Source organism: Chiloscyllium plagiosum, unplaced genomic scaffold (genome assembly GCF_037043375.1).
Source record: "Chiloscyllium plagiosum isolate Xiang-an unplaced genomic scaffold, Cpla_swu_hap1 HiC_scaffold_25, whole genome shotgun sequence".
NCBI lineage: Eukaryota > Metazoa > Chordata > Chondrichthyes > Orectolobiformes > Hemiscylliidae > Chiloscyllium > Chiloscyllium plagiosum.
The window spans coordinates 52,422,535-52,449,026 of NW_028270163.1; the positions used below are offsets into that span (position 1 = coordinate 52,422,535).

Consider the following 26,492-nt stretch of genomic DNA (forward strand, 5'->3'; position numbering starts at 1 on the left):
TGTTATCTCATTTCTGAAGGCTTCCCATTTTCTAGCCGTCCCTTTACCTGCGAACATCTGCCTCCAATCAGCTTTCAAAAGTTCTTGCCTAATACCATCAAAATTGGCCTTTCTCCAATTTAGAACTTCAACTTTTAGATCTGGTCTATCCTTTTCCATCACTATTTTAAAACGGATAGAATTATGGTCGCTGGCCCCAAAGTGCTCCCCCACTGACAACTCAGTCACCTGCCCTGCCTTATTTCCTAAGAGTAGGTCAAGTTTTGCACCTTCTCTAGTCGGTATATCCACATACTGAATCAGAAAATTGTCTTGTACACACTTAAGAAATTCCTCTCCATCTAAACCTTTAACACTATGGCAGTCTCAGTCAAAAGTTTGGAAAGTTAAAATCCCCTACCATAACTACCCTATTATTCTTACAGATAGCTGGGATCTCCTTACAAGTTTGTTTCTCAATTTCCCTCTGACTATTGGGGGGGTTTATAATACAATCCCAATAAGGTAATCATCCCTTTCTTATTTCTCAGTTCCACCCAAATAACTTCCCTGGGTGTATTTCCGGGAATATCCTCCCTCAGCACAGCTGTAATGCTATCCCTTATCAAAAAAGCCACTCCCCCATCTCTCTTGCCTCCCTTTCTTTCCTTCCTGTAGCATTTGTATCCTGGAACATTAAGCTGCCAGTTCTGCCCATCCCTGAGCCATATTTCTGTAATTGCTATGATATCCCAGTCTCATGTTCCTAACCGATGCCCTGAGTTCATCTGCCTTCCCTGTTAGGCCCTTTGCATTGAAATAAATGCAGTTTAATTTATTAGTCCTACCTTGTTCCTGCCTGCCCTGACTGTTTGACTCACTTCTGTTCTCAGTTGTACCCATCTCAGATCTATCTCCCTGGGTCCCACCACCCCACCTTACTAGTTTAAATCCTCCCAAGCAGGTCAAGCAAATTTCCCTGCCCGTATATTAGCCCCCTTCTGATTTAGGTGCAATCCGTCCTTCTTGTACAGGTCACTTCTACCCCAAAAGAGATTCCAATGATCCAAAAATGTGAATCCTTCTCCCATACACCAGCTCCTCAGCCATGCATTCATCTGCTCTATCCTCCTATTCCTGCCCTCACTAGCTCGTAGCACTGGGAGTAATCCAGATATTACTACCCTTGAGGACCTCTTTTTTAAATTTCTGCCTAACTCTCTGTAATCTCCCTTCAGATTCTCAACCTTTTCCCTTTCAATGTCGTTGGTTCCAATGTGGACAATGACCTCCTGCTGGCCCCTCGCCCCCATGAGAACATTCTGTACCCTCTCTGAGACATCCTTGATCCTGGCACCAGGGAAACTACACACCATTCTGCTTTTTCTCTGCTGGCCACAGAAACGTCTGTCTGTACCTCTGACTACAGAATCCCCTAACACAATTGATCTCTTGGAAGCCAACATACCCCTCGTTGCATTAGAGCCAGTCTCAATACCAGAAACTTGGCTGTTCGTGCTACGTTCCCCTGAGAATCCATCATCCCCTTTTCCAAAACAGCACTCCTGTTTGAAATGGGTATATCCACAAAAGACTCCTGCACTAGGTGCCGACCTCTCTCACCCTTCCTGGAGTTAACCCATCTATGTGACTGTATCTGAGACCTTCCCCCCTTCCTATAACTGCCATCCATCACATACTGTTGCTGTTGCAAATTCCTCATCGCTTCTATCTGTCTCTCTAACCGATCCACTTGATCTGATAAGATTCGTATCCAATAGCATTTATGGCAGATATAATCCGCAGTAACCCTTAAACTCTCTTTAAACTCCCATATCTGACAAGAAGTACATACCAAAAAGGCCATTTGTGCTCCGACACAATCTACAGACCCAGAAAATAACACCGTCTTATTCCTCGACAAACACTGCCCCAGGTTAAATTAATAGTTATGACTTATATTTTAAGTTTAATCAAGAGACTTATCTCCAAAAACATATAATCAAGAAATAATCCACTATACTCACTACTGCAGCCTTTCTCTTGGACAGACTTAAAACAACAATTAACTTATCTGATTCTGTGCTGTGAACTTCGTCCAACAGTTCCTCCAAGATTAGTTGTGAATTTTACTGTTTGTTAATTTTCCCAGACGCACTCCGATGTCCAGCGATACATGAATTTAAAATAGCAAAGGCAGTAACTGTGCAGGTTCTCTCTCTCTCTCTCTCCTGCACTGTCCTCACCATGTGCTTCCTTTGTCTGCTCTTCTCCCTTTTAAACTGCTGTTGTTTTGACTTTTTTTCCCCAAAGTTCCAAAACAATGCAACAGCATATAAAATAGTAATTGCCGCTCCTGGAATTCGAGGAAATCATCTCCAACACCTAAAATACCTTTGTGTAGGTCAGATGAATTGGCCATACTAAATTGCCCACAGTGTTAGATGCATTAGTCAGAGGGAAATGGGTCTGGGTGGGTTACTACAGAGAGTCGGTGTGGACTGGTTGGGCCAAAGGGCCTGCTTCCATACTGTTGGGAATATAATCTAATCAGAAGTAATTTTGTCTCATCTCGGTTTTAAATCTGCCATACCGTATTGCAAAACTGACCTCTCATTCTAGATTCTGGATTAGTGGTGCTAGAAGAGCACAGCAGTTCAGGCATTGCCCCAGATGAGGAAACAGTCTCTCTGCATCTACTTTGTCAATCTGCATTAGCATTTCATATACCTAAAATAAATTTCCTCTCATTCTTCTAAACTCCAGAGAGTTTAGGGCTAGCTTGCTCAATTTCTCTTCACAATATAAACCTCACACTCTGGAATCAATCTGGTGAACCTCCTCTGAACGGACTCCAATACAACTACATCCCTCTTTAAGTAAGGGGACCAAAATTAGATACAGCATTCCAGATAAGGTCTCACTAATGCCTTGTACAGTCACAGCAATACTTTGTGTGATGATACTGTCATTTTAAGAGAGTATTTTGTCCTGTTTATTTTGAAGATAGGTTGTAAGGCAGAGATACCGAGCGGTCTCCAGGAAAGCAAACAATTTGTGAGGCCTTGGGGTTTTTTTTGAAGGTTGGAACAATGGAAGCAGCCTGGGTGTGGCCAGCTCTCCCAGACCAGACTTTATAGCGATTTTTTTTCAGATTTTAGTGACAGTTTTAAGCAGAAGCCTTTGGGATCTCAAAAGAGTTGGAAGCTTCAGTGAATGTCTCCGAGCTACTATTCTCTCTGAATCCTCTCTTGATTTTTTTTCCTCCTGGATTGGAGAACTGCATGTAAGAATCTGCGTCTGAATCTTCTTTTTTTGCCAAGCGGCATGTTTATGGGATGTTACTTTATTGGAATAGTTAATTAGTAATATTTGCTCTATTATTCGGTTAAGTTTTCCAATATTTAAGTTATTCTACATAATCCATTCTTTTGTTTGCATTTTAACTATTGTGTTTAAATAAATTGTGTTTTGCTTAACATTGAGTAGTTTGATCAGTCGTATCACATCTGGAACACGCACTTCACATCTACCTTTAAAATAAGAAAATGTTAGGGTCTAGGTTACCTTTTTAGAATATTTTCAGGGGGTCTGGTCTGGTTCATAATAGTTGCTACTATTACACTGTCTTTCTTTAGCAATAAATACCAAAATTCTATTTGCCTTCCTTATTACCTGCTATATCTGCATTTTAGTCTTCTAAAATGGAGAAAGGCCAATTTTGACGGTATTAGCCAAGAACTTTCAAAAGCTGACTGGGAGCAGACGTTTGCAGGTAAAGGGATGGCTGGAAAATGGGAAGCCTTCAGAAACGCGATAACAAGAGTCCAGAGAAAGTATATTTCTGTTAGGGTGAAAGGGAAGGCTCGGAGGTATGGGGAATGCTGGATGACTAAAGAAATTGAGGGTTTGGTTAAGAAAAAGAAGGAAGCATATTTCAGGTATATACAGGATAGATCGAGTGAATCCTTAGAAGAGTATAAAGGCAGCAGGAGTATACCTAAGAGAGAAATCAGGAGGGCAAGTGGGGACATGAGAAAGCTTTGGCAAATAGGGTTAAGGAGAATCCAGAGGGTTTTTACAAATACATTAAGGACAAAAGGGTAACTAGGGAGAGAAGAGGGCCCCTCAAAGATTAGCAAGGCAGCCTTTGTGTGGAGCTGCTGAAAATGGGGGAGACATTAAACAAGTATTTTGCATCAGTATTTACTGTGGAAAAGGACATGGAAGATATAGAATGTAGGGAAATAGATGGTGACATCTTGAAAAATGTCCATATTACAAAGGAGGAAGTGCTGGATGTCTTGAAATGCATAAAAGTGGATAAATCCCCAGGACCTGATCAGGTGTACCCTAGAACTCTGTGGGAAGCTAGGCAAGTGATTGCTGGGTCTCTTGCTGAGATATTTGTATCATCGAAAGTCACAGGTGAGGTGCCGGAAGACTGGAGGTTGACTAACGTGGTGCCACTGTTTCAGAAAGGTGGTAAGGACAAGCCAGGGAACTATAGACCAGTGAGCCTGACGTTGGTGGTCAGCAAATTGTGGAGGGAACCCTGAGGGACAGGATGTACATGTATTTGGAAAGGCAAGGACTGATTAGGGACAGTAAACACATGGCTTTGTGCGTGGGAAATCATGTCTCACAAACTTGATTGAGTTTTTTTGAAGAAGTAACAAAGAGGATTGAATGAGGGCAGAGCGATAGATGTGATCTATATGGACTTCAGTAAGGCGTTTGACAAGATTCACCATGGGAGATTGGTTAGCAAGGTTAGATCTCACGGAATACAGGGAGAAGTGGTAATCTTGATACAGAACTGGCTCAAAGATTGAAGGTGGTGGTGGAGGGTTGTTTTTCAGACTGGAGGCCTGTGAAAAGTGGAGAGCCACAAGGATCGGTGATGGTTCCACTACTTTTCATCATTTATATAAATGATTTGGATGTGAGCATAAGAGGTATGGTTCGTAAGTTTGCAGATGACACCAAAATTAGAGGTGTAGTGGACAGTGAAGAAGGTTACCTCAGATTACAATGGGATTTTGATCAGATGGGCCAATGGGCTGAGAAGTGGCAGATGGAATTTAATTCAGATAAATGCGAGGTGTTGCATTTTGGATAAGCAAATCTTACCACTTAATGTTAAGGTCCTAGGAAGTGTTGCTGAACAAAGAGACCTTGGAGTGCAGGTTCATAGCTCCTTGAAAGTGGAGTTGCAGGTAGATATGGATAGTGAAGAAGGCATTTGGTATGCTTTCCTTTAGATTAGATTCCCTACAGTGTGGAAACAGGCCCTTCGACCTAACCAGTCCACACTGACCCTGTGAAGAGTAACCCACCCAGAGCCATTTCCGTCTGACTACTACACCTAACACTATGGGCAATTTAACATGGCCAATTCACCTGACCTGCACATCTTTGGACTGTGGGAGAAAACCGGAGCACCCGGAGGAAACTCCACACAGGCACTCGCCCAAGGCTGGAATTGAACCCAGGTCCCTGGCGCTGTGAGGCAGCAGTGCTAACCACTGAGCCACCATCAGAGTATTGAATACAGGCGTTGGGATGTCATATTGCGGCTGTACATGATATTGGTTAGGCTACTGTTGGAATACTGCATGCAATTCTGGTCTCCTTCCTGTCAGAAAGATGTTGTGAGACTTGAAAGGGTTCAGAAAAGATTTACAAGGATGTTGCCAGGGTTGGAGGATCTGAGCTATAGGGAGAGGTTGAACAGGCTGGGGCTGTTTTCCCTGGAGTGTCAGAGGCAGAGGGGTGACCTTTTTGAGTTTTACAAAACCATGAGGAGCATGGATAGGATAAATAGAAAAAGCCTTTTCCCTGGGGTCAGGGAGTCCAGAACTGGAAGGCATAGTTTAGGGTGAGAGGGGAAAGATATAAAAGAGACCTAAGGGGCAACATTTTCACGCAGAGGATGGTGCGTGTATGGAATGAGCTGCCAGAGGAAGTGGTGCAGGCTGGTACAATTGCAACATTTAAGAGGCATTTGGATGGGTATATGAATAGGAACGGTTTGGAGGGATATGGGCCAGGTGCTGGCAGGTGGGACGAGATTGGGTTGGGATATCTGGTTGGCATGGATGGGTTGGACTGAAGGGTCTATTTCCGTGCTGTACATCTCTATGACTCTATGATTCGATAACACACATTAAATTAACAGGTCCGTAATTTCCTATTTTCCGACTCCCTTTTTGATTAAGAGCATTAGATTTCCAATCTACTGGAACATTTCTCGCATCCAGGAATTTTGGAAGCAATGGATTCACTATGTCTTCTGCCACTTGTTTTAAGACCCGAGGATGTAGGCCATCGGCCCTGGGAACTTGCCTGCCTTCAATCCCCGTAGTTTGCTCAGTCCATTTTCCATACTGAGGCTGACTGTTTTAAGTTCCTCTCTTTCTTCTGCATTACGTGTTACTTTTGGGATGATACTCGTATCCTCCATCATGAAAACCGAAGTAAAATATTGATTTACTGACTGTCATTTCTGTGATCCCACTATTGACTCTCCAGTCTCAGCCTCCAAGGGATCAACCTTCACTTTAGCTATACTCTTCCCTTTTATATACTTAGAGAGGTTTTTGCTATTCATTTTTATATTTTGTGCTCATTTTCTTTCATAATTTATCTCTACTCTGTTTATTACTTTTTTAGTAACCCTTTGTTAATGTCTAAAAGCTTCCCAATCGTCCAACCTGCCACTCGCCTTTGCAGAACAGTATGTCGTATTTTTGTCTTGATATCCTTAACTTTCTTGCTTCGCCATGGTTGCTTTTCTCTGCCTTATAATTTTTCTTTCTTTCTGGAATATATTTTAGTTAGGAGGAATTGACTATCTCCTTAAACATTTACCATTGCTCATCAACTGTCCTATGTTTTAGTCTTCTGCCTAGTCCACCAGACCAAATCTGTCCTCATGTCTTTGTAATTACCTTTGTTTAACTCCAGACTGCCTGTGTGGGACTCTGGATTTTTGGCCACCAACTGAATTTGAATTCTAGCAGGCTATGATCACTGTTCCCTAGAGAATTCTTTACTTTGAGATCATTAATTAAATCTACCTCAGTACACAATACCATGAACAGAAATGCCTGCTCCCTGGTTGGTTCCACAATATATTGGTCCAAGAAACAATCTCTAATCCATTCAATATACTCTCCCTCGAGGCAATCCATGCCAATTTGATTAATTGAATCGATACGCATATTAAAATCATACATTGCTGTGCCTTTCTTACAATCCCTCAGTATTTTCTGATTTATACTGTGCTCTCTGTGGGACATCTATTTGGAGACCTGTAAATTACTACCACCAGGGACTTTGTTCCATCTCTGTTTCTCATCTCTACCCAGACTATTTCTACTTCTTAATCTCCAGTGCTGTATTTCTTTACTAACAAGGCTACAACAAAAAAAGACAAAACTACAAAATTCATTTTTTCCCTCCTACACTGTTCCAAATTTCCAGAAACACATACTCTCTCTGGCTGTGACTCACTTTGGATGTGCTTATTTCCCAATTGCTCCTGCTAATGGTATCTGTTAAAAACTGGAGTGAGCAAACCTGAATCTGCAATTTGGGGTTTTATTGCATTTGCAGGATACAAATGTAAGAAATGTGAATGATCCTACTTGTCTGAAAATATCTTCTTAAGCACGACTTTAGCTGAGCTACCACAGAAGGTCCATCAAAGTCCTTCCCACCTTGGCTGTTGCCTTCACCTGATCAGCAAGTTACTCATCAACACTCACTGGTATTGACCATCTACTGATTTATAATGAATATATTTCCCATCTCCATTATTCAAGATTCATTCAGAAGTGTTATAATGGCTACCTCTTAATTTTCTATTTGCATAAATGATTTGGAGATCTGCATGAAAGGAAGAATTATTAAATTGCATGAATTTTGGTAAATTGAAGAAACATCTACTATAAATGGACGAGTTGAGAGTGTGGTGCTGTAAAAGCACAGCAGGTCAGGCAGCATCCGAGGAGCAGGAAAATCAACATTTCGGGCAAAAGCCCTTCATAGGACTGAAAAGATATTTTCAGACAAGTAGGATCATTCACATTTCTTGAATCCTACAAATGCAATAAAATCTCAAATTGCAGATTCAGGTTTACTTACTCCAGATTTGCAATTCTGCGGTGGCAGGGAAGGTGTTGGGAGGGGAGGACAGTTGGCATCTGGTGTGCTCTGTGGTGGAACTGGTCCTCCTGGCAGCAGATTCGGCAGAGGTGGAGGAATTGGGAATAAAGGATAGCACAGAAGTCAGGGTGGGAGGAGGTGTAATCCAGGTAGCTGTGGGAGTCAATGGATTTGTAGAAAATGTCAGTGTTTAGTCAGTCACCGTTGATGGAGATGGAGAGGTCCAGGAAGGGGAGGCAGGTGTCTGAGATGGTCCAGGTGAATTTAAGGTCAGGGTGGAATGTGTTGGTGAAGTTGATGACTGTTTAACCTCCTTGCAGTCATCAATGTAGCAGAGGAAAAGGTGGGGAGTGGTGCCGGTGTAACTGCGGAAGATAGACTGTTCCACGTAGCTGATAAAGAGACAGGCATAGTTGGGGCCCATACAATGCCCATGGCTACCCCTTTCATCTGGAGGAAGTGGGAGGATTCAAAGGAGAAATTGTTGAAGGTGGGGACTAGTTCAGCCAAATGAATGAGAGTGTCAGTGGAAGGGTACTGGTGGGGACACCGGGAGAGGAAGAAACAGAGGGCGTGGAGGCCCTGGTCATGGAGGTGTAGAGGGACTGGGTTCGGTGCCAGGAAAACAGAAGTCTTGGAGGAAGTGGAGGCTGTGGATGGTGTCCCAAACGTATGTGGGAAGTGCCTGGACCGGGGGGGGGATAGGACAGTATTGAGGTATGTGGAGATTAATTTGGTGGGACAGGAGAAGGCTGAGACGATGGGTCAGCCATGGTATTCAGGCTTGTGGATCTTGGTAGGAGGTAGAATTGGACGGTGCAGGGTTCCCAAACTATGAGGTTGGAAGCTGTGGCTGGGAGATTCCCTGAGGTGATGAGGTTGTGTATGGTCTGGGAGATGATGGTTTGGTGATGGGAGGTGAGGTTGTGGTTGAGGGGACAGTCGGAGGAGGCGCTTGGCTTCAGCGGTGTAGAGGTCAGTGCGCCAAAATATTACTGCACCCCCCCCTCCCTTGTCCGCTGGTTTGATGGTGAGGTTGGGGTTGGAGCAGAGGGAGTGGAGGACTGAGCATTGTGAGGGTGAGAGTTTGGAGTGGGGGAGTGGGTGGACAGGTTGAGGCGGTCAATGTCTCGGTGGCAGTTGGAAATAAAGAGATGGAGGGTGGGTAACAAACCGGCACAGGGTGTCCAGGTGGAAGGGGTGTGTTGGAGGCAGGTGAAGAGGTCCTCGGAAGGGTGGGTGGGAGTCTTGATGGAAAAAGTAAGCTTGGAGGCGGAGGTGGTGGAAGAAGTGTTCAATGTCGCAATGTGTGTTGAATTCGTTGATCCGGGAGTGGAGGGGAATGAAGGTAAGGCCTTTGCTGAGGACTGATTGTTTGTCCTCAGTGAGGGGAAGATCTGGGGGGATGGTGAAAACTCGGCAGGGCTGGGCGCTAGGACCTGGTATAGAGCTGGAGCTGGAAGTGGGGGTGGAGACTAACTGGAGTAAGCGCGGTAGTGGAGGGACCGGTGGTGACATCATTTACGGAAGTGACATTTCTACGAGGAGGTTGAATAGTTCATCAACTTCACCAACACATTCCACTGTGATCTTAAATTCACCTGGACTATCTCAGACACCTCCCTCCCTTTCCTGGACCTTTCCATCTCCATCAACAGCGACTAATGCAACAAAGGCATTTTCTACAAACCCACCGTCTCCCACAGCTATCAGGATTACATCTCCTCTCACCCTGCCTCCTGAAAAAAATGCTGTCCCTTATTCCCAATTCCTCTGTCTCTGCTTTCAGGAGGACCAGTTCCACCACAGAACACACCAGATGGCCTCCTTCTTTAAAGACTACAATTGCCCCTCCCACATGGTTGACGATGCCCTCCAGCATATCTCATCCACTTCCTGCACCTCCGCCTTTAAGCCCCAGTCCTCCAACCGCAACAAGGACAGAACCCCCTGGTCCTCACCTTCCACCCACCCACCTCCGTATACATCGCAAGATCCTCCGCCTTTTCTGCCACCTGACAAACAGACGCCACCATCAGAAATATATTTTCCTTCCCACCTCTATCCACTCTCTGTAAACACCACTCCCTCTGCGACTACCTCATCAGGTCCACGCCCCCCAACAACCCACCCTCCCATCCCGGCACCTTCCCCTGTGCAAAACTTGTGCACACACCTCCCCTGTCACCTCCATCCAAGGACCCAAAGGAACCTTTCATGTCCATCAAAGTTTCACCTGCACTTCCACACGTTATTTAGAGTTTCCATTGCTCCCAATGCGGTCTCCTTACATTGGGGAGACAGGACACCGACTCACACAGCGCTTCAGAGAACATCTCCAGGACACCCGCACCAACCAATCCCGCCGCCCCGTGGCCGAGTACTCCATCTCCCCCTCCCACTCCGCCAAGGACATGCAGTCCTTGGCCTCCTCTATCGCCACTCCTTTACCACCTGTCACCTGGAAGAAGAACGCCTCATCTTCCACCTCAGGACCCTCCAACCTTAGGCATCAATGTGGATTTCACCAATTTCCTCATTTCCCCTCCCCCGACCTTGTCCCAGTTTCAACCTTTCAGCTCCTCACCACCCTCTTGACCTGTTCCTACCTATCCATCTTCCTTCCCACCTATCCTCTCCACTCTCCCCTCTGACCTATCACCTTTACCTGCACCGCCATCCACCTATTGCACTCCCAGCTATCTTCCCCCCCCCAGCCCCACCTCCCTCCCATTTAGCTCTCCACTTCGGAGGCTCCCAGCCTCATTCCTGATGAAGAGCTTTTGCCTGAAACATCAATTCTCCTGCTCCTCGGGTGCTGCCTGACCTGCTGTGCTTTTCCAACTCCGCACTCTTGACTCTAATCTCCAGCATCTGCAGTCCACACTTTTGCCTGTAAATGGACGAGTTGTGTGTGCATACACTTGTGTGTATGTGTGCGTGCGGCATGTGTTTAGTGAGCCCTATTGAGCTTTCTTATGTGAACTGAGACACCAAAATGATTGTCATGACCTCTTGAGTAGATTAGGCACATTAAAATTTAGCTATTATTCTCTGAATAAAGGGACAGCAAGAACTATATTGGTGAAGGATTACGGAGCTTTAATGGGGCTTTCCAAAGGGGAACGTAGTACATCCAAACTGATTGCCATGATGTTCTGAACTGATTCAACTCTCACAATCCTCCAAACAAAGGGACAGCAAAATCCACTTGGTATCAGAGTACAGGGGTTTACTGGGCAATCCAAAGGAGAATGTATACACCAAACCGATTGCCCTGAGTTCCAACATTGATTACACTAACGAAAATTTAGCAACCATACTTCCCGAATTAGAAGAATTTTCTTTGCATCAATTGATTAGCACTTCATTAGCCATTACCGCATTGCACTTGAAACAAGGCCAAATGTAGGAATGGTTTCATAGAGCCAAAAAATCAAACAATTTCAAAATTATTATTGTGCAGAAAGCAAGTAAATGAATGCATATTTGCTTCTCCCAATTGAGGGCTCTTTTCATTCAATATTAAAAGAAAGGGGAGCATACTTGAAGTCTTCTTCCAGATGGTCATGGACAAAGGCTGCTGTTTCTGCAACAAATTTACTTCCTGACACCACTCTGATCAATGGTTCTAATATATTTCATTCAAAGTAAAAATCAATACCACAACTTTGGTCCAGTGGACCAATGGGCCAACTAGTATAGACAAACAATTCAAAACTCTAAAATGTTACTGCATAGTTCAAATTGTTCCTCTTGGTCTTGTATTTACAGAGATTTTTCACCAATATAGCATAAAAAGTACTGCTTCAAAACTCTGCATACAAAAGTCATTGCCACTCAGTGCACAATAAAATAAGAACACAGAACAGAAAGATTTAAAATTGACTAACGTTTAAATAAAAATTACTTTCCTCATTCTCCTGCTTTGACAATCATGTACCACACCAGCAAAGAAGGAGCTGTATAGATATGTGCTTCCACTCATGTTCATGTACGGTGATTTAATTGGAGGTTGGTAAAATGATTCAAGATGACTGAACAATGTCACAATGGATGATATACAGTTAATGAAGCAAGTTTGATAAGATATGCCGAGAAATCGTGCTAGGCCTCATGGCATGAAACCCTCAAAAGAAATGACACAATTCAAAATTAGCCAAAAAAAAAATCAACTCCCTATTTTTTAACTGTGTCCCCTCACTCTAGTCATTCCACAAGGGGAAACATCCTTTCAACGTCAACCCTGTTAAGTCACCTTAGGATCTAATATGCTTCAACATGTTTTCTGACAAAAAGCGCAGCTGCAATGTGTGCCGATACGGAATGTCTTTAAAAATAATGCTAGACTATTAATAAATTCTGCTTCCATCTTCCAAACTTTGAAAGATTGAAAACTTTCTTTTGCCAACATTGAACTTTCTACTGCACAGCCATATCCCTAAAGCAAAAATTACATGGAACAATATTTACAAAGTTCTCTTTTTACTTAAGGATACCCTAATAGCATTTCCGTTTTCTTCCTTAATTGAAATATCAGTAAGACAGACATACACATAACCAGAAGAAAAACAGAGTGATAGGAATAGAAAGGCTGAAAGGGAACTAAGAGGAGAGGCAGGAATAGAAATGGAGGAAGAGAGAGAGAAAAACTGAAGTGAAGGCATAAATGCCAAAATATGGTGTGACGCAAGACAGAGTGAGTGAGAGGAGAGTGAAATAGAAGTGGAAAAGAAGAAAACAGTAATCTGCAAGCTTACAGGAGGTCCCAATACAATTAGCTAAATGTTGTACATGACTATGTAGCTTGTAAGAATGCAGGAATGCGTCTTATGTAAAGAACAAGATTCATATTGGATTTAAGCATTTACTCTGTTACTGTCCTCACAAATCAGACCTGCTGAGTTTTCTAACACTTCTATTTTTATTTTAAATCCACAGTATTTTCATTTTATTTAAATATTTATGATGTCCAGGAAATAATGATAAGGAATTTTGATTCAAACTCTTATTCAGCCATTAACAGGAAATGTTTCATTCTCATGTTTTTGAAATAAGTTACTGGTACATCTGAGATGAATAATTACATATTTACTCCCCCCATTCGAGTTATAACTGAATATTCAGCAAAAACAGCTTCAACGGCTTTGGTAATTCCACAGCAGGAACAAATCAAACAGAACTGGGCTTTATTCTCACTTTTCTCCTTTGAGCAGCAATTCTGACACTTAAAATTAAACTGTGTTTTTGAACATAATTATTATTCAGCTTATTTGAACTGAGAACTAATTTGATAACTCTTTTAATGAGATATTTATTTGATAACAATAAGTTTCTTCTTTTTGACATACGTGAATGAGTCACGAAGAGAGAAAGGTTGTTGACAACAGTAATAAGTGTTCAAATTACTCTCACTTCAGATTTAACATTGTGAAGAATGCAGAACAGAGGGTCAACATTGTAGAGAGTAACAGACGGTAGGTAATGATTACAGGACTGTAATCTTATTCATGACGTTAAAACTGCCAGAGTGAAATCCAAGCAGCTTATCTACGTCATTGGATTTCATTTCTGATAATACCTTGCAGTCTTGAAAATCATTTCCCACTGTCTTGTAATTATTTTTACATTGAGCTATTTTTCTTTCTGACCATTTACCAGGTACAATTCTAAAATCTCTGAACCCTTCCAGAGCTTTCAATTTTTGGAAATAAAGACACTGCAGACAGGTTTTATATCTGCAACTTGACTTTCAATGTGTTATGGTTCCCTAGGATATAAAACACGTCGCTTTTGTAAACTCTGATGATTAAATGAGCATTGACAGAAGCTGAGGCAAAATCTCTCTTTTCAGGCATGGTTAACTGCAACTGTTCTTGTTCCTTGTAGATTCCTGTGAATGAACTGACAGCTAAATGCCAGTGTCAGAAAGCTACGAAAATTACTTGTGCCATCAGACCTGAAGGGTCATGGAGAAAAATAATTTATTGTTCATTACAAAGTGCATTATAGATAAAAAGTATCTCTTGGTAAATTTACAAAATAACTATCCACTTGAGATGCTCAGATTGTTTTAAGGGTCAATACAGTTAAATAAAATAAAGTTAGAAGGAAAACAGATGATGGCTGATAATTTAGTAATTGGTGTTTGGATATATAAAGAAGAAACAAAGGTGACGCAGTGGCCACAAGGTGTATCATTACATATCCAAGCAGGTTGATTAAAAAATCTTTGACCTTGTCGCACAATAGTAATGTCCCTAACTCTGCACCAGAAGGTCTGGGTTCAAGACTCACGTTCTCAGAGATATCTAACATCATTAACCAGGAGGTTCGGATTAAATCCCATCTGTCCCAGAGGTATATCATAACATATCTGAGCAAGTTGACTACAAATAATTTAAAAAGAGGGAAACAGTTATGTGACAGTGATTGTGGCCCAAACTCTTGGCCACAAGTTCTGGTTTCAATCTCACCTGCCCCAGAGATGTCATAACATGCTTGAACAGTTGATTAAAAATAATTAAAACAGACTCCAAATGTCTTCAATAAGCACATAAACATTTAAAGGGTAGTAAAAAGAGGAGGAAAAAACTGAGTAAGAAGAGATATTTACCAATGGCTGAAGTGTTAACTGAATACTTTGCATCTTTGTTACCAAGGAAGTGCATGCTACTCAAACCATGATGACAAGGGAACAAATTCAGGCACAGGAAGGGTTCAAAATTGATAAGAAAATTACTAAAGGACAGGTTAAATACACATAGTGAAAACTTTCAAGTGATCAAAGTGAGCCAGGATGGATTTATAAAGGGAAGATAACGGTTGATAAAATTGAATATACTTTTTGAAGAGGTAGTTAAAGCAGTGGACACGATAATGTCCATGCATGTTATTTATTTGCATTTGCAGAAGGCATTTGGTAAAGTCAATCATCAAAGATTTTTCAATCAAGTTGAAGCTAATGAACAAAGGCAAGCTACTGACTGGCCTGGCTTGGAAAGAGGCTGAGTGGAGAAAACAAAAAAAAAATTAACAGGGCAGGCACTTTATTTCATAGGATGTGGTGGTCCAGCAAGTAGCTGTATTGGGGCCCAAGCTATCCATTGTTTTCGTTACCAAATCAGATAATGGATAGAACAACAACAGAAATTGCTGGAAAAGCTCAGCAGGTCTGGCAGTATCTGTGGAGAGAAATCAGAGTTAACGTTTCGGATCAAGAGACCCTTCTTCAGAACTGTCTATAGACATGCCTGATCTGATAATCCTCAACATTTTCCTTTCTTATCCCCATAACCCTTGATTACAAATCTGTTTATTTCAGTCTTAAATATACTTAATGATTATCTTCAACAGCTGTTCTGTAGTAACCAATTCCACAGATTCACTACCTTGAGTACAACCTATTTAACCTCTCCTCATTAGAAATTCCTTCCCAAACCAGATCTTCTCTGGACTTCCTCCAATGCCAGTCTACAGAATCACAGAATCCCTACAGTGTGGAAGCAGGTCATTCAGCTCATCGGGTCCACAGTGACCCCTGAAGACCATCACATCCACACCTACCCTACCGTCCCCAATCTCTGTAACCCTGCATTTCCCATGGCCAATCCACCCAAGCAGCACATCTTTGTACTGTGGGAGGAAACCAGAACACCTGGAGGAAACCCACACAAACACGAGGACAACATGCAAACCCCACACAGACAGGCACCGAGAGTGGAAATGAACCCAGGACCCTGGTGACATGAGGCAGCAGTGCAATCACTGAGCCACAGTGCTGCCATCTTTTCTTAAATAAGGGGACTAAAAACTAGTCATCACGTTGCGCTGTGTACTTTGTACAGTTTTAGCAAGACCTTTCTATTTTTATACTGCACTCCCTTTGAAATAAAGGCCAACACTCCTTTTGCCTTCCATATTACCCAGTGAACGTGGATGTTAACTTTTTGTGACTCATGCATTAAGACCCCCAAATTCCTCCTTTCTGCAGTCTTTCTCCATTTAAATAATATTCAGCTTTCTATTCTTTCCACCAAAGTGCATAACCTCACATTTCTCGCATTATATTCCATCTGCCAAGGTTTTGCCCATTCACTTAGCCTGTCTAAATCCTCTGTAAACCTTTTGTGTCATCCTCACTATTGGCCTTTTCACTTGTTTTTTGGCAATAGTACATTTACTATTGACATTCAAGTCATCAATATATATTGTAAATAATTGTGGTCTAGCTCTGATCCCTGTGGCACTCCACTAGTGACATGTTGCCATCCTGAAAGTGTCCCATTTGTTCTAATTCGCTATCTTCCATTTGTTAGTTCATCCTCTACTCATGCTAATACAGTACCCCCAACTCCATGGGCTCTTAACTTATTAATTTGCCTTATCAAGTGTTTTAAACATTCAAATATATTATACGGCATGGTGGCAAAGTGGTTAGCGCTGCTGCCTCACAGCAGCAGGGCCTCGGGTTCGATTCCAGCCTCGGGCGACTGTTTGTGTGGAGTTTGCACATTCTCCCCATGTCTATGTGGGTTTCCTCTGAGTGCTCTGGTTTCCTCCCACACTCCAAAAATTTGCAGGTTAGGTGAATTGGCCTTGCTAAATTGCCCATAGTGTTGGGTACATTAGTCAGACGGAAATAGATCTGGGCAGTATTCTTCAGATTAGGTTAGGTGAATTGGCCATGCTAAATTGCCCATAGTGTTGGGTACATTAGTCAGACGGTATTCTTCAGACGGTTCATGTGGAATTGTTGGGCCAAGTGGCCTGTTTCCATACTGTAGGGAATCTAATCTAATCTAAAATCTACTGGCTCCCCTTTGTCTACCCTGTTTGCACCTCCTCAAAGAACTGTTGTAGATTTGTCAAGCATGACTTCTCCTTCATCAAGCCACGCTGATTCTGCTCATTTATATTATGTGTTTCCAAATGCTCTGTTATTATATCCTTTATCATAGACTCTAACATTTCCCCAAATATTGTTCAATCTCGACTCCTGATTCTCATTTCCCATGGGAAAACTCAGCCTAGGAATCAACTTATGGTATATTTGGTCTGTATGGTTCGAGATAGCAATGCAGTCGATTACTCTTTCCTAATTGATCAATCAGAGGAGCCCAACTATTTATTTTGAGCCTACAAAATATAGAAAAATGGAAAAGTAATACACAATTAAAGTTCTTGTTTTCGTGTAAACAGAGCACACTGACTAAACCTGATGAAATGTTAACAATATAGAAAACTATCCCCCTCAAAAAAAGTCAAAATTGGACTCAGTGTGAAATAACAAACTGAATACTTAAAGGGCTCCTCTACCATTTTAAGTATTTAGTTAAGTATTTTACAATTCAGCCACCAATCAATAATATAATAATGCTTTGGGTACTTACTGTGTATTCTGTATCATGTCCCCATCAATAAAAGAGCACATAAAGAGAAAGATAAAGACACAGTAAATAAAGGTCGCTTGGATTTATTATTCATAATGAACATTTTAAGTACATTTAGCAGCATGAAAACTAAATATTACAAACCACTGGCAGTACAACCAGATTGTTGTCCTTAGGACAATATTAAAACCTTGTACACTGCAGGGATTCTATGATTCTATGAAGACTGCCACGCATATATGATTTCTGATTGGTTACTAATTTCTCCTAAAGTCATGATCAAACATTCTGCTCTGTTGGTCATCAACATGGTAATTTCATAAAGTGATTCAGACCTTTTAATTCAACTCTGGATCTTATTTTATGTGAAAGCACAAATCCTTTTTTCCCAAGATCATCCACCAGGTGTGGTTAAAAAAGGAACTAACAGCCTAATTTCAGGCCTCTGTTGACATTGTTACAAACTGTCAGCCAGTTAATGCATCAGAGAGCTTAGAGATCATCCTCCTGCAGATTACTATTTTTGCAACAACATGACTGAAATTGAGAGGTTCACTAATCTGCTAAAGAAGTCTCCATGGCTAAATGCGTTAAAACTGCTTTGAACTAATCTACCTCCAAGTCTAGTTGTACTTTGATAAAGTCAGATTAAGGATCCCCATTGCTTAGGTCTTCAAGAGTGCTGCCTCCATTAAACTTAAATTTCAATAAAAACACTCCATCAGGTCTCAGAATTGTAGAAATAGACAAGTTATATTAGGAATAGTGATGTCAATAGTGTCAATTATTATACATCTGAAATCCAATGAAATACTCCAAGGACCAATAAATAACTGTAATAAAAATGCTAACTGAATTTTGAAGTAATCCAACCATTTATTATGGCTGAGTATCTTTCAAAAGAGTGAATATGTCTTTGTTTTCACGTTACAGCTTTCAAATGAAGAAACATAAGGGATGATTAAATATTAGGCTGGCTCCACTTGAATAAATAAGCTACTTCTTGTGACATAATAAAATTGCTTGTTTTTTTTACTTTTAGGTAGTATTTTAAACTTAGTTTTGTTTAATTAGTTAGTGCAGATCACAACATTGGACAGAATGTTACCTGCAGATCTCCTTAGGCCAACAGTACATAAGACAAATAATAATCATTGTCTTAATGTGTCATCTGATATTACTTCGTCTGCGCTTGCTATTTCTGTACTCTGTCTACAGTAGTATATTTAAAGATAGGATATTGCTTCAATGTAAAGTATGATACTCCCATCCAATTACAGATAAGTTGTTATTTGAAAGTACTCATGAGTCAGCATTGGATTATTGAGTCTGAGAGAGAAAGTGAGGACTGCAGATGCTGGAGATCAGAGTCAAAACGTGTGGTGCTGGAGCAGCACAGCAGGTCAGGCAGCAACCGAGGAGCAAGAGTGTTGACGTTTTGAGCATAAGCCCTTCATCAGGAATGTCTGAGCCATGCTTTATTGAATCCTTCTGCAGTTGCAGTGCAGATTACATTTTAACATTCACTGGCATTCTTCACTTTGAACACCACCCAACTGAAATTTCAAACTTGAAAGGTGTTGAATTGTATAGATTTGTGCTATAAGATGTTTCATCTGCTTTCCTCCAGCTGAGCTGGAGTCCAGATATCTGTACACATTTTTTACATCACAAGGAATTTAAATGGGCAAATGAAGGTCAAATATATTTTTATTCTGCAGTCACTTCTCTTCCTTTATATGAAGTTAAGAGCATGAGTGATGCCCTATTTCTTCCCCCCTTCAACTATAACTCCATTCACCTCCCAATGTTTCGGTACAATACTGTGGTCTTTTCACCTGCTCAACACTCTGCCTGGTTCCTTCTATCAATTCTAATTACAGCCTTCCTAGAATCTGCTTTACCAATTGTAATCTGTGCAGTATTTTGTTGCCTCCTTCCCAAAAGCAGAAATCATTCTTGATCTTCTTTCCCCCTTTTAATTCCTTCTTCATTGAAGAATTTTGGTTGTCAAATGCTGTCACTATGAAGAAATGAGAAACTAGTAAAATAATGCCTCTCAGAGCTGAGTCAACCATGTTAATTAATTGCCACAATTTAATTTGCAATATTCAGCATGCAACATTAGTTACAAACCGACCAAATGACAAGGTATATTTGAATGAGCTGCAAACAAATAACAGAAAGAATTAAAACTAAATGTCGGAGAGTCACAGAACAAATTACACACATAAAAGCAGATAGATGCTGAGATGAAGAAAATGTACAAAATACCCAGCGATCATGAAATAACTGCTTCAAGGAAACTAATGTGACAATTCATGTACATCGAAGTTCTATCTTAGTTACACAAATCTGGAACTGAATTGAATTGAATTGTCATGTGTACCAAGGCTCAGTGAAAAGTTTTGTCTTGCGAGCAATACAGCAGATCACAGAGTTAAGTAGCATAGATAAGTAAATAATAAGTAAACAGTGGCAAAAACAAAAACACAGGTACAAGCGAATGCTAAGAGTTTGTGAGTCCATTCAGTATTCTAACAACAGTAGGGTAGAAAACCGACTGATGCATGTGCTCAGGCTTCCAAACCTTCTCCCCAATGATAGAGGTTGTAGAAAAGCATTGCGAGGATGGGATGGATCTTTGAGAATGCTGGTGGCCTTTCCTTGTCAGCAGGCCTAGTAGATGGATTCTATAGATTGAAGGTTGGCCTTTATGATTGCCCAGGCCGAGTTCACCACTCTCTGTAACCGTCTCCGATCTTGAATGGTACAGTTGCCATACCAGGTAGTGATACATCCAGGATTAGTGGTGCTGGAAGAGCACAGCAGTTCAGGCAGCATCCGAGGAGCAGTAAAATCGACGTTTCAGGCAAAAGCCCTTCATCAGGAATAAAGGCAGAGAGCCTGAAGGGTGGAGGTACTGCTCCTCGGATGCTGCCTGAACTGCTGTGCTCTTCCAGCACCACTAATCCAGAATCTGGTTTCCATCATCTGCACTCATTGTTTTTACCTAGTGATACACCCAGACAGAATGCACCTATAAAAATTGGCAAAGGTATTCACCGTCATGCCAAATTTCCTTACATGCCTGAGGAAAAAGAGAGGTTGTTGGGCCTTTGTGACCATGCGTCCACATGAAGAGTCCAAGAAAGCTTGTTGTGGATGACCACTCCCAGGAGCTTGACAGTCTCCACTTGTTCCACCTCTGTGCTGTTAATTTGGGGGAAGGGGGGGGGGGGGTCATGAGTAACATCCCGTTGAAAGTCAATAATGAGTTCCTTGGTTTTGCTGGCATTGAGAGCGAGATTGTTCTCAGTGCACCATTTTTCCAGGTCTTCCACCTCCCATCTGTAGTCTTTTTTGTCTCCATCTGAGATTCGACCGACTATGGTGGTGTCATCAACTTGTAAATGGTATTAGTCTGGTATTTGGCGGCGCAGTCATGTGTGTACAGTGAGTACAGTAGGGGGCTGAGTATGCACCCCTGGGGGGCTCCAGAGTTGAATGTTAGTGAGGATGAAATATTGTCCCCAATCTTCATTGATTGTGGCCTGTGGGTCAGGAAACTGAGGATCTAGTTGCAGAGAGTGGGGCTTAGTCCGAGATCACTAAGTTTAGTAATCCTTTGGGTTTAAAAAAAAATCAATTCAAGGACAGCATTACCAAACATGTGTGCTGTACCACTGTGTTTTAGGAGAAGGAGTTTGTCATTGCTGGCACAGTGAATTCCCTGTTTAAGTCACTGAAGATAATTAGAAACACTATCCAAAGTTGAATCTTGACTATATTAAAGTGCTACAGGATTGCTGATGGCAAATCATCTTCTTCCTCAACAACAAAAATGTGCATTATCCAGGAAAAGAAGATCAAATAGATGGTGGGGGTGTGGGGTGTCTTGCAGTAAATAGTTAAATTATCTTCAAAAAAATTGACTCAAAAATTAAGTAAAGTTAAGAGTAGAGGGATAGAGGATTTGTTTAAATATTAACATTGTTTATGACAGAGCCTTGTGTGCAAATCTACATTGGGCTATTTCACACAATGCTCAAAATTGAGGTGCAGCGGACAGCAAAGAAGGTTACCTCACAGTACAACAAGATCTTGATCAGATCGGCCAATGGGCTGAGGAGTGGCAGATGGAGTTAATTTAGATAAATGTGAGGTGCTGCATTTTGAAAAAGCAAATCAAAGTAAGACTTATACGCTTAATGGTAAGGTCCTGGGGAGTGTTGCTCAAAAAAGAGACCTTGGAGTGTAGGTTCATAGTTTCTTGAAAGTAGAGTCGCAGGTAGATAGGATAGTGAAGAACGCGTTTGGTTTGCTTTCCTTTATTGGTCAGAGCATTGAGTACAGGAATTGGAAAGTCATGTTGCAGTTGTACAGGACATTGGTTAGGCCACTGTTGGAATATTGCGTGCAATTCTGGTCTCCTTCCTATTGAAAGGATGTTGTGAAACTTGAAAGGGTTCAGAAAAGATTTACAAGGATGTTGCCAGGGTTGGAGGATTTGAGCTGTAGGGAGAGGCTGAATAGGCTCGGGCTGTTTTCCCTGGAGTGTCAGAGGCTGAGGGGTGACCTTAAAGAAATTTATAAGATCATGAGGGACATGGATAGGACAAACAGATAAAGTCTTTTCTCTGGGGTGGGGGAGTCCAGAACTAGAGGGCATAGGTTTAGGATGAGAGGGGAAAGATATGAAAGGGACCTAAGGGGCAACTTTTTCACACAGAGGGTGGTCCATGTATGGAATGAACCGCCAGAGGAAGTGGTGGAGGTTGTACAATTACAGCATTTAAAAGGCAGCTGAATGGGTATATGAATAGGAAGGGCTTAGAGGGAAATGGGGCCAAGTGCTGGCAAATGGGACGAGATTAGATTAGGATATCTGGTCGGCATGGACGGGTTGGACTGAAGGGTCTGTTTCCGTGCTGTACATCTCTATGACTATGACTTCCCACGCTGACTACAGAATACTGTTGTGCTGCAAGCCATGATTTAAAATCCTGTTGCTTCAAATTAAAATAAGGGAATAAGCTGCATTTTGAAATGTCCAATAGTTTCTAAGAACGTCCAAGAGTAAGATCAATGAAAATTGATTAAGATGTGATACTTTATATTCTCAGGTAAAGCTAATGAAACAATTTTGAGAGATAAATCTTCTCAGATTTGCATCATTAATAAACGGTCCATGAAGTGTAGCATTACATCAAAGAACGAAAGGGATGTAATTTTAAATAAAATCTGCATTTGGTTTTAGTAATGACACTTGGAAACAGTAGCTTAGTAACTGCTATAGTCTGTTCTGTTAGCTCAGTAAGAAGTGTTCTCTATTTCTGCAATTATTTGCATGTCAATTACATCTAGACAGATATTGCTTGGTTTATGTAAAATGTATTTCTGAAAACAAAGGAATAATTTTGAGCCCACCTACATTTTATAGCAAGCCGTGATGTATTGATTGCCACAACGGGCAGCAGGTGTCAGGTGAAGAGATAAGAATTGAATGGAAAAGGCTTTTCAGCCCGTTCAGCATGCCCAGTTGTTTCGGTCATTAGTCTCTGCACTTTCTGTGCCTTGGGTTAATGCCTAAATTTTCATTCGGATCCACTCCAGTTTTTTTTTCATTTTAAAAATTAATTTGTTTCATTTATTCTTTCTCTTCCCCATATCTCCTCGGAAGACTAGGTTACATTCTATGGATTGGAACATAGGAACAGGAATAGGCCATTTAGACTCCAAAGCTTGCTCCACCATTCAGTAAGACCATAGTCTATCTGTGGTCTCACTCCATATACCTACCTTCGGCCCATATCCATTAATACATCGCTGCACAAAAAAAATCTCAGATTTATAATTAACAACTGATCTAGCATCCACTGCTATTTGTGGAACAGAGTTCCAAAATCTCTCACCCTTTGGTGTGTAAGTGCTTCCTAGTATCTCCCCTGAATGGTATGACCCTAATTTTTAGACTATACCCTTAGTTCTAGAATCTCCAACCAGTAGAAATATTTTATTTTACGTATCCTGTCTTTTCCTGTTAATTTCTTGAAGACTTCCAATTAGATCATCCCTTAACCTTCTAAATTCTATAGAAAACAAGCCTAATTTGTATAATTTCCCCTCATTATTAGTGTTGTACAATAACCCCAAAAGTCCAGGTATCATTCTTTTAAACTTATGTTATAATCCCTCCAAGGCCAACATATCCTTCCTAAGATGGGGTGCCCAGATCTGCTCACAGAACTCCAACAGGGATCTGAACAGGGTTTTCAATAACTTGAGCATCACTTCTGCATCCTTGTACTCCAGCCCTCGAGGTAAAAAGGCAAGCATTCCATTAGTCTTCTTGATTATTTTCTGAACGTGTTCATGGCATGTTGAACATCTGTAGCCTGAACTCCCAGTCTCTTTGGACATGTGCTGCATTTCATCCATACCTGCCTGTATTCCGCATAAACAAAGCTTTTCACCGTACTTCAGTACACATGACAATAAATCAATCAATCAAAGACTTAAGATAGTAAAATGTAGGGTACGTAGGTTAGTTTGATCTTCGAGTAGGATAAAAGGTCAGCACAACATCGAGGGGGCTGAAGGACCTGTACTGTGCTGTACTGTTCTATGTTTATGTTCTAAAGACAGCAATGAATGTGCCATCCCCAAGTTTGTGAATGACAATAATCAGTGCAAAGTCATGCAAAGACGACAACACAAAGTGTCCACAGAGTATACAGACAGAAGGGTTACATCCAAAATGTCAACTTCTCCACTTGCTGATGCTGCCTGGCTTGCCATCTTCCTGCTTGTATACCTTGGATTCCAGCATCTGCAGTTGTTTTTGTCTTGAACCAGGGTTAAATAAGTGGGCAAAACTTGGCAAATAGAATATTAAGTGGGAATATATGATGTTATGCATTTTGGCATAAGAGAGCTGAATATTATTTAAATGGGGAAAGACTGTGCAATATGTGCAGCACAGGCCTTCATGCATTATTCACAAAAAACACTCATACAAGTTTAGCAGGTAATAGGGAAGGCAAATAGGCTGTTGGCCATTATTTCAAATGGGATCGTGTAAAAATCAGGTTTTGCTAAAATTATGCATGGAACTAGTCAGACCGCACCTGGATTACTGTGAATAGTAATAGTTTTCACTTTATTTAAAGAAAGATATAGAGTCATAGAGATGTACAGCATGGAAACAGACCCTTTGGTCCAACCTGTCCATGCTGACCAGATATCCCAATCCAATCTAGTCCCACCTGCCAACACCCGGCCCATATCCCTCCAAACCCTTCCTATTCATATACCCATCCAAATGCCTCTTAAATGTTGCAATTGTACCAGCCTCCACCACATCCTCTGGCAGCTCATTCCATACATATACCACTCACTCCACGTATATTAACAATGAAGAGAGTTCACAGAAAGTTCACAAGGTTGATTTTGGGTGTGGACAGATTTTCATTTGAACAAAGGTTTAGTGGTGGATTCACCAGTGTCCTGTACAGTTGGAGTAAATTTCCTGACTTTTATATTCCTCACCAGTTGCAATAAAGGCCATATTCCAATTGTCTTTGGCATTGTTTGTTGTACCAAGGTGACATGTGAAAAAATATTTACACAGGTGAGTGATGGGAATCCAGAACACTCTACCTAAGAGGGTGATAGCGGCAGATTCAATTGTAACTTTCAAAAGACCTTAAAATAAAAACAAATGCAGTGTTTTGGGAAAGGACTGGTGAAGGACTAGCTGAACTAATCATTGAGAGAGCTGGTGTGGATTTAACAGGTTTGGCAGGGGGGGGGAATCGTGATTTGCCTGCAAGTTAAACAGCAGAAATTTTGATGATCAAGTTTCTGGAGGGTAGAATGTGGGAGACTAATTGGAATGTATTGGAATATTTGCATGTGGAGTTAACAAAGACATGAATGAGGATTTTGGCCACAAATGAGCAGAGACAGGAATTTAAGTTGGGTGAAATCATGAAGGTGCAAAAGGATAATTTTAGTCATTTGATGTCAGAAGCTCATCTCTGGAGCTAATGTGACGCCAAGACTATGGACAGACTTACTTAATCTTAGACTGACGGAAGTGGATGGCAACATTAACTAAAGAATGGAGTTTGCAGCGAAGTTGAAAACAATGGCTTTAGTATTTCCAATATTTAATTGGAAGAGATTTCTGCTCATCCAGGACTAGAGGTTAAGTAAATTGTCTTATAATTTAGCAATGATTGAGGAGTTGAGAGTGATTACAAATCTTAGTTATATACCACTTAATATTCAATTAGCTCAATTACTTCATGCGTTGAAGTATGAGGCGTATGCATTATGAGGCGTATCACACAACTGATGTCAAAATGTTGTATTTCTTCATACCACAAGCCAACTACTACATTTGGCATGTGAAGCCAAATGTTATTTGGTGCCAATTTCCTGTAGCCATTTTTAGCATATTTCAATGTAAGTTCCTACCCACATTCTTTATTAATACAATCTGGTAAGGTGTTGTGAAATAATAGTACTTTATTTTGTTTCCTATCTGTACAGTGGCAACCATAATAACAATTGTTTTATCCATCTCATTTCTGTGGTAGCCTAACAACATACTTATGTTTGAATGTACTTCCAAAAAGATAAAATAGCTAGCACCTTGATTTAGAATTTAAAAACTTTAGAAATTTAAAAGTAGTACACCACTGTTTGCAAATCTTTCCAGGTTTTGTTCAGAATATCTGTTTTTTTGCTGATGTCGCTGTTGCTCTTTTCAGCAGCTTATTCTTGGTGCTGTGCAGTAGGACCTCTCTCAGGTACTCACTACTTTTTGCCTGTTTTTTTTTCTTTTTATTTTGAACTACTAATTTTCTTCATGGTTCCTTCTTTTTAGCCTACTCTTAGCTACTTGCCTCAGTAGCTCAATATTAACAAATTCTCCAATTC

The 26,492-nt window shown here is 41.1% G+C and overlaps 1 protein-coding gene across 1 annotated transcript in view; it reads right to left on the bottom strand.

The window, feature by feature from the left end:
- Positions 1-26,492, bottom strand: part of LOC122562276 (cytoplasmic phosphatidylinositol transfer protein 1-like) — a 291,671-nt gene that overhangs the window by 71,203 nt on the left and 193,976 nt on the right. Inside the window, exon 6 of the mRNA XM_088000734.1 lies at positions 17,544-17,551. Within this exon, the coding sequence (XP_087856860.1) occupies positions 17,544-17,551 (8 nt within the window). The remainder of the gene's footprint in view (positions 1-17,543; positions 17,552-26,492) is intronic.